General features: G+C 47.0%; 1 protein-coding gene across 4 annotated transcripts in view; it reads left to right on the forward strand.

The window, feature by feature from the left end:
- Nucleotides 1-15000, forward strand: part of atrnl1b (attractin-like 1b) — a 139220-nt gene that overhangs the window by 42826 nt on the left and 81394 nt on the right. For 2 of the 4 annotated variants that reach the window (XM_076298265.1, XM_076298267.1), the window contains exons 16-19: nucleotides 2513-2726; nucleotides 4489-4677; nucleotides 11184-11441; nucleotides 11834-11971. In XM_076298265.1, the coding sequence (XP_076154380.1) occupies nucleotides 2513-2726; nucleotides 4489-4677; nucleotides 11184-11441; nucleotides 11834-11971 (799 nt within the window). The remainder of the gene's footprint in view (nucleotides 1-2512; nucleotides 2727-4488; nucleotides 4678-11183; nucleotides 11442-11833; nucleotides 11972-15000) is intronic. The other 2 variants (XM_076298266.1, XM_076298268.1) reach the window with 1 other exon arrangement.

Below are 15000 nucleotides of genomic sequence, written 5' to 3' on the forward strand. Positions count from 1 at the left end.
GGTGAGGTTTTGTTATCAGTTACGCCTTGCGTGTACACACCCGGCAATTTAGGAGACTGTAACCGATAGTTTTTGAAACTGGCTTCCGAAGTGGGAATTTTTGAAACCGCCGGCTAACTTTCGCCGTGTAGACGCCTAGTAGGTGCGAAGCCGGCAATTTTATGACGACATAGCCCCACCTCTCAACTCAGCCACGGCACTAGACCTGACACGCTGCTTGTCAAAACAAACCAAACCATTTGTTTATCGTATTAAAATGTTTTTTGCTTTCCCCTGTCATGATTTATGTGCACAATGTAGCCTATCAGCCTTTTGTCGCTAAGTTAGAAGCACACGTTAGCTTAACTTAGTTAAACATTAGCTTACTGCATGTTCATGTTTTCTCCAGTGGTGCTCAGACCTAACGTTAATGCAATGCGTAGGCTAAGCATTTGAAATTTCACATAGCAGTCATATACCTTGAAAATGAACTTTATTAGTAGGCCTGTCACAATAACAAATTTTGCTTGACGATAAATTGTCTCAGAAATTATTGCGATAAGCGATAATATTGTCGTTCTGAGAATTTTCCTCGGGAAGAGGAAGACGGCCCACTTGTTGGGTTTTTTTTCCCCAACTGGGAAAACTGCAGCGGATGATTGTGTTTTAGATGCATATGCATGTTTGTTGTGTTGCCGCTTTTAATTGCGACTGTTTTCCAACAAATGCGACACACCGACTCGTACACGTTCAGTGGTTCACCACGGGCATTCGGTTTAAATCCGAAATGCTCCCACACTGCAGCTATCGCGTTTGGCTTAGAAACCAATTCCATCTTTTTTGTCTCGAATAGGCATAGCCTATTCGAACTCGCAACTAGCTTTCTCTCTGCCTAGTGCCTACCGGTATACTTCTCACGCGGCTCTTTAGCTGCACTCTGTGGTAGGCTACGCCAGTAGTTCCGCCTCCCCACACACCATGCGAATGACAAGTGACTGACATGAGGGTTCACTCATGGTTACTCTAAGGACCCGAGAGGGAGAGAGAGACGAGGAAAACAAACAAGCATGCAAATGGCATTTATCGTGGCCAGAAAAATTATCGAGCTAATTTTAATTATCATGCGATTAATTGATTTATTGATTATCGCGACAGGCCTATTTATTAGTTTAACAGTTAAATTGAAAACCAAATTGTCTGTAGTCTCCTTATTTCATGCGAATGCTCAACAGTTTCAACAATGTTTCTACGCGATTCACGCAAATTAAACTAAGACTCTGCACGGCCGGTGCCATCGACTTGTCTGGCATATGCACTACAGCATATTTAGCCGGTTACACTCTGTGTGTGCAGGCGAGGTTTTTCTTTACCGGTGTCGTTAAAGGTGTGAAAGCGGTAAGAGAAAAAATTCACCCGGCGGTTTCGTGTAGACGTACCCTTAAAATGGACTGGGTTGATTTCTTAGATCCGTCTATCCGTTTACTCCGTATTACTTCAGAAGCGTGTCTAGGAGAAACAGGTCAGAAATCGTCAATCTCCAAGTAAAAGCTCATAAATTCATATGAGAAAATGAGAAGATGGAATAAATTTGTTAGAGAAGTAAAACATTTAGCTGATCACTGTAGATTGCTGGGTAATGTATGCTCTTGTTAATAACAGTTAGCATGTGACTTAGATTAGCTATGCACAGCAGTTTTGTTTGTGGTTAATAAATAAAAATGTACATTTGGGTAACATGCTAATTTGGTGAAGAATACAAAGTGAAGTTGTAATGTCTGGCAAAAGGTAAAGCAAATAGTCCCAAGACTAATTGGAGAGCTATGAAATCAGAGATAAAAATATGCCCATATATATATATATAATATACCAGCACGCCTGTGCATATCTCCTCTTTAAGTGTGTATATATATGCCTATGTGTGCACACATGTGTAATGTAGTTGAGAGGGGTCAGATAGACTACATCTGGTCTTTGTGTGAGCAGAGTGAAGCTGGACTGGAGTATGTTTAGTTTGTTTAACCTAAGACTATAAGCCTGCTTGCGTCTTATCTGGTCTACATATCTACCTGTCAGATGGTGATGGTGAACAGCCACGCTGCTCGCCCGGTCGCCATCCATTCACTCCCATGTTAAGAGTGTTTTTCATCGAGAACACTGGCTTTTCTTCCGCCATTCCCCAAGTGACACTTACTCCTGGCACGATCTGCTGTTTTCTAAACTAAACCACCTACTGCTGCTTTTGTGTGTGTGTGTGCGTGTGAACCTTAACTGACCCTGTGGGCTGTTCTGGACGTTCATCAGTCCCTGTCCAATTTTCTCACGCACCCTCATGTCCTAATTGTCTTTTTGGCTCAACAGTAACTCCTATTTCTTTGACTCTGAAGTGCACTGCGAAGTGGAAACAGACACATAAAAACAGCGCATGTGTTAAACAATTTTCTTCTGTCTTTCTCTCTCTCCTTCTCTGTTTCCCTCCTTCCCTCCCTCCCACTCCCCTGCTCCCCCTCCCCCGCTCTCCACCCACTCACCGCAGAAGCTGTCGCCGTGGGTCGGCCTGCGCAAGATCAACGTGTCGTACTGGGCGTGGGAGAACACGGCGCCGTTCGCCAACACCTCGCTGCAGTGGCTGGCCGGCGAGCCCAGCGACTCGGGCTTCTGTGCCTACCTGGAGCTCAGCGACAGCACGGGCCTCAAGGCCAACGCCTGCACCGCCACCACTGATGGCCTCATCTGCGAGAAGCCTGTCGGTGAGCCTGAGGGATGGAGGGAGAGAGGGAGCGAGGGGGAGGGGGGGGAGAGAGCAGGATAGCCTGCAGATGGGCCTTGTTTATGATTCCCTCCCCTGCCTTGTGCTTTTGTATATATCTGTGTGTGTGTTTTGTTCTAGTGTGTCTAGTCAAGGTGTATTGGCTGCTCTTTGTCACTTCAGTTCTTCTGGTGTCCATTGTTTTTTTTTTCTTAATATTAATACTTTTGTTTTTGGTGTACTCCACCTTCAAGCTGGTCGTTTGTGTTTTTCTACTCTCTCTTTTCTCCCTCTTGCTTTTTTTTCTTGTTTTGGTCTCCATTTGTATTCCCCCCCTCTGCTATTTAGTTTTATTTTTCTGAAGATGTGTTTTATCTTCCACTTGTCTGGCCAGCTCTCCCTCTGTGCCTCGACAACTCGTTTTCTGTTCCCATTCACTCCTCCCCTCCCTCCCTTCCTCCCTCATCTTCTCATTCTCACCTCTTTGGGTAAAAACTAACACCCAAACTAATGCCTATGAGCAGGAGGTAGTTTTTCAGCCCAAGGTGAATGAAACTGCAGAACCGCTGTGTGTGCTTGTGTGTGTGTGGGGGGGGGGGGGGGGTGAAGTGGGGTGGGGTGTGTGTGTGTGTGTGTGTGTGAGTCTTTGCTGTGATCCTTTAAATCAGCCTCCTCTTCACCAGATGCTGGATTAGTCCAGAATCCCTCCCCAACCCATCCGTTTCCTGTGCACTCCCCACCAGGAAGTGATGCGCTTCATCAAACCCAATCACGGGCCTCCAGTAACTGTGGCTCTCCGTGGAGAACAGCTGGCCATTGATGCCATGCCCCCCACCACCCCCCACTCTGCCAGCCACACACCCATTTCCCACCCACATCATAAACATGCATGCTGGCATTCTCCCCCCCAGCATCACCTTTCCCCTAATGCAGCATCACTTACCCACTGAGTCAAACTCTTTTGCTTCTAGGATCAGACCAGATATAAACTTATCTCCTGTCTCTCAGATATCAGATTCCAATTTGCAGTGCTTTGTTGGCACGACATGCGTCTTTTGTGTTGTTAAAGTATTCATACAAAGAATTAAGGGGATTGAGGAACACCGTTGTATGGATTCACACAGACTTAAACCTGCATAAATTGACCGACACAGAAAAACAAAACAATAAACAAACAAAAAACAACAACATTCTTTTCTTTTTCTGCTCGTTCTCCAAGCCAACTAACTGTTCCTCCACACACTGTGACAGTTTTTGTTTCTCTGTCTCTCTCGTGCAAATGCCCCCCCACCCCCTCTCTCATCCTCAGCCCACCTCCACCCTCATCCAACTCTGTGTGTGCACCTGCTGTGTGCCCCAATCACACTCTTGATTTCGATCATCAGCCCTATACACTTATGCACACACACACACACACACACCCCTCTCTCACCCTCACTCTCTCGTTCGTTAGTCCCTTTCTTGCTCTGTGCTCTCTCTCCAAGCTAACTAACTGTTCCTGTACTACACTGAGATACTCTTTCTGTCTTTCTTTCTTTCTTTCTTTCTTTCTCTCTCTTTCTCTCTCAATTCTCATTATAAGTTTGGGTTTATTTCCACCCCCACCCCCCTCTCCCTCTTCTCGATCTCATCCTACCTCCACCCTTATTGCCCTCATGTGCCAACTAACTCTCTCTCTCTCTCTCTCTCTCTCTCTCTCTCTCTCTCTCTCTCTCTCTCTCTCTCTCTCTCTCTTTTCTCTCTCTGTGTGTGTGCCCATACAGTAAGCCCCAATCAGAATGCCCGCTCCTGCAGGAAGCCGTGCTCGCTGCGTACCAGCTGTGCCAACTGCACCAGCCAGACCATGGAGTGCATGTGGTGTGCCAGCACCAAGCGCTGCGTCGACTCCAACGCCTACGTCATCTCCTTCCCTTACGGCCAGTGCCTGGAGTGGCAGACCGGAGAATGTGTGTGTAAGTACCAAATAAGTTATTTGTGTGTGTGTGTGTGTGCGTGTGTGAGGGAGATAGGCAGGCTGAGTAAGAGCGAAGAGCAAGAGAAGTGCGAGAAATTGGAGTGACTAATTCAATAAATCAGAAATCTCGGCTCCCAGGAAATGAAGAGGAGGAGGAGGAGGAGGAGGAGGAGGAGGAGGAGGAGGAGAGAGTAATGGGAGATGGGTTGGGCAGGGTGGGGGCTGCCTGCTCTCCTGTGTGTGTGTGTGTGTGTGAGTGTGAGATCAACATGTGTCCTCCTGTGGGTTGATGTGCTTGCCTCATTACCAGTGTTTGGCTGCGTACCTGCATTGTAGAGTGCATTGTTTATGTCCTTGACAGTTATTGTACAGTCCTTGAGTATATGCACCTGTTTGTCTGCATGTCTCTGACTGAAGGCCGATTCTTCAGCCTGGTGTACACATGCAAGCAGAGTGACTGTGACTGATGTACATGTGAATTTGTTGTTCGTGTACTGGGGTCTGACTGCTGTGATGTTGTCATAGGGAAAAATAATCCCTTTCTCTCTGTGTGTGTGTGCATGTGTGAGAGAGAGAGAGAGAGAGAGAGAGAGAGAGAGAGAGAGAGAGCACGTCTGTGAGTGTGCATCTGTGCCACTCTGGGTCCCCTATACTTACGCGTCCTGGGAGTGGGAAGAATTAAATCAAATGTCATCTCCGTCTAGCGCCATGCGCTGGCTACGTGTCTGTCTGTTTGTGTGTGTATGAGTGCACACAGTGTGTGTGTGTGTGTATGTGTAGTGCCACGTCTCTCCATTGGGAGACTGATGTTGGGAGTAATGAGCTGAAATGAGTGCTTCGGCAGCGGTAGTTTTTTTATATCTAGGACAGAGATGTAAGTCAGGTTTGGCATGTCACTCTCTCTCTCTCTCTCTCTCTCTCTCTCTCTCTCTCTCTCTCTCTCTCTCTCTCTCTCTCTCTCTCTCTCTCTCTCACACACACACACACACAAACCCCTTCCCCCTTTGACATTGACAAATAACAGTACGAAAGCCGGCATTGATCTTAGACCCCCACCCACCCTAACCCCACTCCACCCTTGCTTTCTCTTAGATGAGCATTGAAAAACTCGCCAATCCGTCGCTATCCGTCTACAGTGTAAACTTTTCAATCTTCTCCTTGTAAAAGCTCGACGGGAGGGCTGGGGAGAAGGAGAAAAAAAAAAGACAGCGGCTCCAGTGCAGTGTGCTCTGGGAAATGAAAGCAGTCAGCAGCATATGTTCCGTCTCTCCATCGCCGCAGTGCTCCTGTGGCGGACCGTGCGCTTGGCGTTCTGGGAAATCTATAAGCTGGCCCTGGCTCTGGCTTCTCCAAATGCCCTTGGTGTCAAACACAATCGTTTTTCTTCAAAACCCCCCACCACACACACACACACACACACTCCTCTCGAGTTAGTCAGCAAAAACATGATATTAATATAACATACGACTTGGATCGGATCCTTTAAATAATTGACGTCGAGTCCCCCCCCACATGTAGTAGTGGCCTCATGCTGTGTCGGTATTTGTCTACCTTGACAGGAGAGCAGAGCAGGGGAGAAGGAGGATTAGAGAGACGTCTTCTACGCTCCATCATATGACCATCACACCAGATAGTACTGCTGGAGCCTCCCTTAAAGCCCAGTGGGGTGAAACTCTTGGGAGACCCACACACACTTACCAGGCGTGTGTGGGAATTGAGATGAAGTTCTCTCATGCATGCAGCCACTTCACATGTCTCGCTTTGGTCCTTTTTCATCTCTCTTTGTCTCTCTCTCTCTCTCTGTTTTTTTTCTTCTCTTTTCTCTCTTCTCAATCTCCTGTGCTCGCGTATCCCTGCCATCTTCCTGACACTCCCCTGGGTAGTTGATGGGCTCTCCATAATGCACACTCGGATGGAAAACCAATTAAAAGCCTTCCGTCAGGAAGTGGGGGGCGCTGCAGCCGTCTCTGCCTCAGTCGCCGTTAGTCAACAGAAGTCGGGGAAATCTCAAATCCACCCCCCCCCCCCCCCCCCCCCTCTCCCCAATACCAACCTGTCGCCCCATCACTTACTCTCTCGCTCATCCGCAGAAAAATTTCTCCTGTCAGAATCGGAGGGACCTGTCCCTTTTGCGTCAGACACTGGCAATGATTTATTCCTCTGTTATTAATCCAACCCCCTGCCGCCCCAATGTCTCCAGCTTGTAGGAGGATTGTCTGTAGGGTCCGTGCTAGGCACTCTGTCTCTGTCTGGTGTAGGGATGGGCATTGAGATCCCAAACGGCCCGATCCATCGGAATCGTATATATTTCCAAGGTTATTAGTACAGTCTTGCCCAAACCTGTTTGTGTGTTTAAAGGGAAACTTGGCAGGATTTCCCCCTCTGCTGGAGAAATTGTACATTATGCTATTTCAAACTGTGGAAAAAAGTAACGATAAAGCACATGGATTTGTTTACAAGCTAGCAAAACGGTTAGCATAAGTTCGGCAGACAATGTGGATGTTACAAGGTAAGAAACACGATTTAAAACGAGTTTCTTGTTTCTCACTTCTCTTTACGGGACGGTGGTCTCAATGTTGCAAGGTTGGTTTTCCGCCTGGGGACGCTAGGGGCAGCGGGAAAAGTCACCATTTTCACCGGAACAGGTCATTTAACCATCCAGATGATTTCTAAACGGGTTTATTACGTTGAAATAGTTGCCAAGTTCCCCTTTAAAGCTGCTGTTGGTAAGTCTGACAGATTGAGGGGATTTAGCCAAAATTTTGAATGTTTATAACTCTCATGCCCCTCCCCCACTACCACTGAGCACCCTCTCATCGAGTTGGTGCTCGTCAGTGCGCACCAGACTGCACCAGACTGTGATTGACAGTCAAATCTCACACAGCCCTGCTCTGATTGGACCAGAAGAACTGGGAGCTGTGGATTTTTGCAAAACAAATAACAGGCTCTAGGTGGAGGTAGAAGTGCAGGTTTTTTCTCTAAAACTGGCTGATTTATGTTGTTCTGTCAGAGCATAGTATCGGTTTCAGTGAATATGATCAAAAAAATCTTGCCAGCTGCAGCTTTAAGCGTGTTCTCTACACCCATCAAATGTTACTAAGCGCATACATAATTTATGTTGAGAAAATGAGAACTTTTTTTGTTATCAGTCACTTTTATAATATAATTTTTTCATGTTATGTCCTTCTAAGAAAAAGAGCATTGTTATTCCACACTGCTCTGCCCTGATTGATGCTAAAAACATGTGTAGGCCTACTTTTTCCCCGCACAAATTGACCAGTAAGTAGTAATGCAATCGTTAAAGAATCAGACCAGCAGAGGCATTGGTTTCTATCAGGGCTGGAAATGTACTTGAATGCTGTAATTCACCAGCCACTATATAGTAAATCAATATTTTGTGTCTGTAATCTATCAGCCACTGTCATATTTTACCAGCAATTGGCTGGTGCTAATTTCCATCCCTGCTCACGTGTGTGTGTGTATGTGTGTTTGTGTGTGTGTGTGTGTGTGTGTGTGGCGCAGTAGAAGTGGAGCAGCTGTTCTGAGACGGAATATGTTTGCATGCGTGGGTGGAGGGATGCAAAGGTATGGGTGGTGTAGGTTAGGTGTTCTGTTCATACGTTGTGCATATGTTTGTGCATATTGGGTTATGATTGGCTTGGAATGTGTTAGAGTTTTATTTATGAATTGTTGTTATGGAAGGCCTTGTGTTGGCTGTTGCACTCTGTGTGTGTATAAATATAGGGATTATGCTGTGTCTGGTGGTCTGCGATTTTGGTGCCACACCAGCTGACATTCTCTTAAATCTCCTACTGACTTTTGAATGGGAGGCCTTGAACTGAAGGTCAAATCTGGAGGCACTCTCCCTTTCACCCTCTCATTTTGCTTCTCCTTCTCTATTTCCGCTCTCTCTCTCCTCTCTCTCTCTCACTGACGCACACACACACACACACACACACACACACACACACACACACACACACACACACACACGCCTTTGCGCTACTCCAGATTGCCTAGTTCACCTTTACTCCTTCACATCTCTGTCTCTTCCTGTCTGTCTGTCTCTTCCTGTCTGTCTGTCTGTCTGTTTGTCTGTCTGTCTGTCTGTCTCTTCCTGTCTGTCTGTTTGTCTGTCTGTCTGTCTGTCTGTCTGTCTGTCTGTCTGTCTGTCTGTCTCTTCCTGTCTCTTCCTGTCTGTCTGTCTGTTTGTCTGTCTGTCTGTCTGTCTGTCTGTCTGTCTGTCTGTCTCTTCCTGTCTGTCTGTTTGTCTGTCTGTCTTTCTGTCTGTCTCTTCCTGTCTGTCTGTCTTTCCGTCTTTCCATCTCTTCCCCGCTGTCTGTCTGTGTCTGATCTCTTCTGTCCCTTCCTCCCTCACTGATGCTGCCAGTGTTCCAGGTGCACGCGTGTACGTGTGCGCACCATGGACACGTGTCTTGTGAACGCTGCCCATTCCGCTATGTTCTCTCCCTGTAATGGGAAGCAAACAGGTCAGCTCCGACTTTTAACTATTGTCACGCACAAACAGCACTCCTCCGACAGGCGTGTTTAGCGAGAGGCCATGCTGACTAATCCAGCTCTTAACGCCGCAGAGTGCTAAAACGAAACACAGAGAGAGGGGAAAAAACAAGCACTCTAATTTCTACTTTCCCCGAACTGAGGCGTGTGAGTGAGTCGAAGAGAGCGAGAGAGAGAGAGAGAGAGAGAGCGGGAGGAGGGAGCAAGAGAGAGAGCGAGAGCGCGGGAGGAGAGCGGTGATTTAGCTCAGCGTTCTCGAGGTCGGCTGATTTAAGGCGCTTGTACATATGCTGCGGCGAAGGCGTCGAGAGCGGGGATAAAAGGGGGGGGGGGGAGGGGTTTGGAGAGCAAGTCGCAGCTGTAGCAGGCATTTCATTAGGGCGTTGTCAGGCCGGCTAAATTGGCATTGATCTACTAGCCGCCGTGCGCCCGCCAAATTGTTTCCCAGCGGTGGCTGGAGCGGCAGTAGCAGCGCAGTCGTCTTCCACTCCGCTCGGCTCTCAGGGTTGTTTTCCCTGCATCTTCCAGCTGCCGGCCTGCTGCATTCCTCGCGCCTCTGTTGTCATGGTTGTGCCAGTTACCATGCAGTGGTTGGTGATGGAGAGTGTGTGTGTGTGTGTGTGTGTGTGTGTGTGTGTGTGTGTGTATGCATGTGTGTATGCATGTGTGTGTGTGTGTGTGTGTGTGTGTGTGTGTGTGTGTGTGTGTGTGTGTATGCATGTGTGTATGCATGTGTGTGTGTGTGTGTGTGAAGACATACAAGTGATTGTCAGGAGACAATTGTCTCTCTTCTGACAATTGGGAGACATTTTCTAGAAAGGTTTGATGGTGGGTGGAATGGGCTTCTCTCCTTTTCTCTTTCTTGTTTTTCTCTCTTCCCTCTTTCTCTCCCTCTTCCCCCTTGTGAAAAAATGTGCTATATTAGGGGAGTTGTCGTGACTGTCAGGTTAAGTTAGGGTTCAGTTTTGATTGATCGTGGCTTGTGCCAGTATTGCTGATATGGCGATATTTCAACTTAATGATGAAGGGTTTTTAGAAGTCAAAGCCTCTCCCCGTCCTGCTCTATCCAAAGCCAGATACCCAAATCAGTCAGGAATTGCATCATTTGTTTTTTTCCAGGCCAAAAGACAAGGTTAAATGGGCCGTGTCTGATCTGCAATCTTCCTGGTCAGGTAAAGCGTTAGCAGGCGGCCGCGGTGAGTAAGTACACGAGTAAGATCAGGGAGGTGGGGGGGAGGGCCGGACCCTGAGCAGATGTTATGCTGCGTGCTGGAGATCGCCCACAGAGAGGGGGGGGACGCTGGAGCTCTTCTGGTGCATCTGTGAGCTTGTCGGAAATTGAGACGGAAGGCTGAAGTTCGGAGGTGGCATAAAAGGTTGATTGGTCTCCGTGGACCGACGTGGGTGGATTTGACGTTTCTCCTCTTTTTTTTTCTTCTTCTTCTTCCTCTCTTTCTTTTTTTGTCTTTTCACCTTCGGACCTCTCCTTGTGTTTTCATCTCTTGGTGCAGGGCTCCCACATACCATGCACATTCTGTAAAGACAAACAAATCCAAGAACATTAAGGAATACTGTATGTCCCTTTTTCACTCTCTGTTTGCATCTTGTCTGCACATACCGCAGTAGTAGTAGATAGTAGACCTTTAGTCGCTGTGTTCACACATTTTATTGGAAAGCTGTCAGATGCTTGACACAGTGTGTGGAAGTTCATAATATTTCTTGCGGATTTCTGAGTCATAACAATTTCTCTGTCAAGAATGTAGAGGCTGTTCACTCCGTAGAAACTTTGAATGGAAAGAAATGAATAAAAGATCCTTTAGAATGAAAAGATTTTTCTTTCTGCACTTTGTTCCCCATCTTTCTTTTGCTCTTTTCTCCCATCTTTCTTTCGCTCTTTTCTCCCCATCTTTCTCTCACTCTTCTCTCCACACTCTTTTTCCCTCACTTTCTCTCACTCCTTCTCTTTGTCCCCTCACCGACCCACAGCTCAGAACTGCTCGGGGCTGCGGACCTGCAGTAAGTGCCTGGAGCAGCCGGAGTGCGGCTGGTGCGGTGACCCCAGCAACACGGGCCGGGGCCAGTGCATGGAGGGCTCGTACCGCGGGCCCATGCGCAGCCCGGCCAAGCTCAACCAGGCCCAGGGCCAGCAGGGCAACGCGCTCACCCACAGCCAGGACATGGTGCTGGAGCCTGCCCTCTGCCCCAAAGACAAGGGCTACGAGTGGGCCTTCATTCAGTGCCCTGGTAAGACACTGGTCTTCAGACATGCATGTTAAATCCCCCTTGCATACCTACTAATGCCAGATGGAGTAGCAGTCCTGCTTATTTGTACTCATAGATGGATATTGTATAAGTAATATATATATATATATATATATATATATATTGTATAAGTAATATATCTATATCTATATGTTTTGTGGTGGTATTGTAGTTGTTTTTGTTATTTGATTGTTAATTCTACCAAATTACAGATTCAAATGCAATTTGTCAGCAGGCTTTTTGTCAGTGTCTTTGAGAATGTTTCCTTTCATCATGAAGACTCAAAGTGTGTGTGTGTGTGTGTGTGTGTGTGTGTGTGTGTGTGTGTGTGTGTGTGTGTGTGTGTGTGTGTGTGTGTGTGTGTTTTCTTTCAGCTTGCCAGTGTAATGGCCACAGCACCTGCGTGAACGGCAGCGTTTGTGAACAGTGCAGAAACCTCACCACGGGGACTCAGTGCGACACCTGCATGCCCGGTTACCACGGAGACCCAACCAACGGCGGCAAGTGCCAAGGTGAGTGTCATGAGCAGCATTGGCCAACAGGGGGCACTGATATGTCACTTTATAGTTTCCTCTCTGAAAGCCTCAACTTTTTTCTGTCATGTATTCGCACACCCAGACAGACATAGACACACACAGACAGGGATGGGGTGGTGGGGTGGGGTGGGGGGGGTGGGTGTCTCAGGAGAGGTGAACGTGTGCTCTAGTAGGTGAGATGAACCCCCTCAGGCTGCCTGTGGATGTGGGGGTGTGAGGCAGGTAGAGTGAGAGTTTGTGTGTAAGAGAGAGACTGCAGGTGTGTGTTTGTGTGTGTGTGTGTGTGTGTGTGTGTGTGTGTGTGTGTGTGTGTGTGTGTGTGTGTGTGTGTGTGTGTGTGTGTGTGTGTGTGTGTATGTGTGTGGGGGAGTTGGGGGAGGGGGGGGGGGGGTGCATGTGTTTTAGCCCCAGAGGTTCACAGTCAGACAAATGTATTCCATGCTATGTAGCTCTGAAAAGACCTGTTCCCCACACACACACACACACACACACACACACACACACACACACACACACACACACACACACGCTTGGTTGAGAACAAGTGGAACTGACTCCCCTGGCTCCCCTGAGCAAAGTGAGCGTTGTAGTGGACTCTGGTCTCCCGTGTTCCTCTCTAGCCTACCCTACCCCAGCTCACCCGGGCCCAAGCCGCAGTGTCCCAGTGTGAGCCCAGGGACTTTAATTAGCTCCGTTTGGAGCCCAGTCGGCCAGCAGATTGAGCCGGTGGACCAGACTTCCCTCCAGGCACTTCCAGGGGAGCCGACGCGGCACTGCATTTCCCACCCTGGCAGGAGGGTGTGTGTGTGTGTGTCTGTGATCCATGTTGAGCCGTCCACTCTCTCATACTCCTGGACATCCCAGGTCCCCAGCAAGCTGAGGAAGTAATAATCTCTCACAGTGGTGTTTGCATGAGACTTCAATACAACTGCAAATAAACAAACAACACTAAAAGTGTTATTATTGGGTTTTGTATCATTGTAATGTTTTTGTAATTCTACCACATTGCCATCAAATGAGAACTGTAATGACAGCACCTGAGGACAGAAAAGATAAAGCCAAAATATAAGCCAAAGTTAAACATACTCTGTGACCCAGGGGTACAGCAGCAACTGTCTCCTCACATTCATCGATTTAAAGGTGTTTCCTCAGGTGTGACTTATTGTGTGAATTGACACATGCTGATTCTATATATAGCTTATGAAATTATTTCCTTTTAACATGTGAAGCGCTTTGAGGATATCAAAGTGCTTTGAACGGGACACCTTCATGAGCGGTCCTTGAGAAGCCATGGAAAAGTTTTGAAATGTCAATGTTTTTGAAAATGAGTGGGAACCATGCACCTTGGGCCTTCTTGCCTTCACAGTGCCTTTGCTCTTTTCTTGCCTTCACAGTGCTTTTGCTCTTTTCTTGCTTTATCGCATCCATTTTCTACATACTGTGTAACTAACGATTATTTTTTGTTGATTATTTATTTTCTGGGTCAGTCGATTAGTTGTTTAATAAAATGTCAGAAAGCCCAAGATGTTGTCCTTAAATGCCATGATTTGTCCTGATGCCAAACATAAATAATTTATGGTCATAGAGGAGTAAAACAGGAAATATTCATATTAATATTTAAGAAGATATTTTCCTTAAAGTAAATGACCCAAACTGATTCACCGATGCAATAATTGACGACTAATCAGTTAATTGTGTAATTGTTTCAGCCTTAATGCCTGTCACACTAGCATTACCTGTTATTATGTTAACAGATGCTTTGAGTATCATATGCTCTGTTAAATGCACTAGTTATGTCCACCAGTGTCTTGCTTCAAGTTCACTCATCTCTGAGTGACATTATGTTCACAATGGTGTGAACATTTTAGTCATTAATGTTTAATGGAACTATATTTATATTATAGATTTGGCATTACAAGAGACCTATGCATATTGACTTGCTAATATATTACAACAGGAGAAGGATAAACATACTAAGGGAGACGAGTGTTTCTAATATTATTGTGGTGTAACACAAAAAGCAGAAATCCTGCCAATATCTTCATTTTTGGTCATAAAAGCAACATTTGAGGATCAGGGCAAGTCTAAAGAGGAAAGGGGGTTTCAAGGCATTAGTAGTTATGAAACATATTGGTATGGTTGGTGAAGATTTTCATCAATGAGAACATGATCTGACATTTTCATACCATCCCATCCCCGGTGCCAGTGGTGGGTTTAGATAATTGTCTATTTGTGGCTTGCTGGAGAATGGGAAGATGTGGTTACCTTACATCACCCAGTTTAAGGGCATTCTACACGAGAACGCGGCCCTCCATCTCGCCAGACGCCGCCACGGAAGGATTTTGTGTCACCCAGTCGCTTACCTCACTCGTCCTCCTGAAGCGATCCGTGCCTTGCCTTCTCAACGTGTCATGCCTTGAAACCTGAACTCCGAGCTGTGCAAAAAATGTGAAGAGAGGCAAGAGAAAGAGGGGAAAAAAGAGTGAGAGAGAGAGAGAGAGAGATAAGATTATAGGGAGAGGGAGCTTGTTTGTCTTTTCACCCTCCACGAAGAAGTCAAGACCGGCAGGCCAGGCACGACCCGTTGTAGCAGCCAGTTGTGGGATGCTCTGGGCGGAAGAAAGCCGCTCATTAGAAAACCTCACCACCGGGAGATCAGTTAACCATTCGACTGCCGCTTACCCAACGGCTGTCACCGCAGAGTGTCTCGCAAGCTCAGTCGGCCCTTTGTGGAAATGATTACATCCCCCCCACCCCCCTGCTGCTTATTGCAGAAACCTGAAATGGATTTTCATTGTAATGAAAGCCTGCAAAGCACCTGAAGCTTGCATGTATTCTATATTGCCACTCTGCAACCTCCCCCCTCCCCCCGTATGGCTGGGGTAGTAATAACAGTGTAGTGGTGTGATTGGAGAGGTGTGTGTGTGTGTTTGGGGGGGTGGTGTCATCCTCTAAAGTCTGGTCGGTGGATGTTTTTGAAATGGGATCCACGTGCGCCTCAGGTG

This window comes from Alosa pseudoharengus, unplaced genomic scaffold (assembly GCF_046254945.1).
Source record: "Alosa pseudoharengus isolate Yale_2024_CS ecotype anadromous, Long Island Sound unplaced genomic scaffold, YU_APseudo_1.1 YU_APseudo_1.1_scf_21, whole genome shotgun sequence".
Classification (NCBI taxonomy): Eukaryota; Metazoa; Chordata; class Actinopteri; order Clupeiformes; family Clupeidae; genus Alosa; species Alosa pseudoharengus.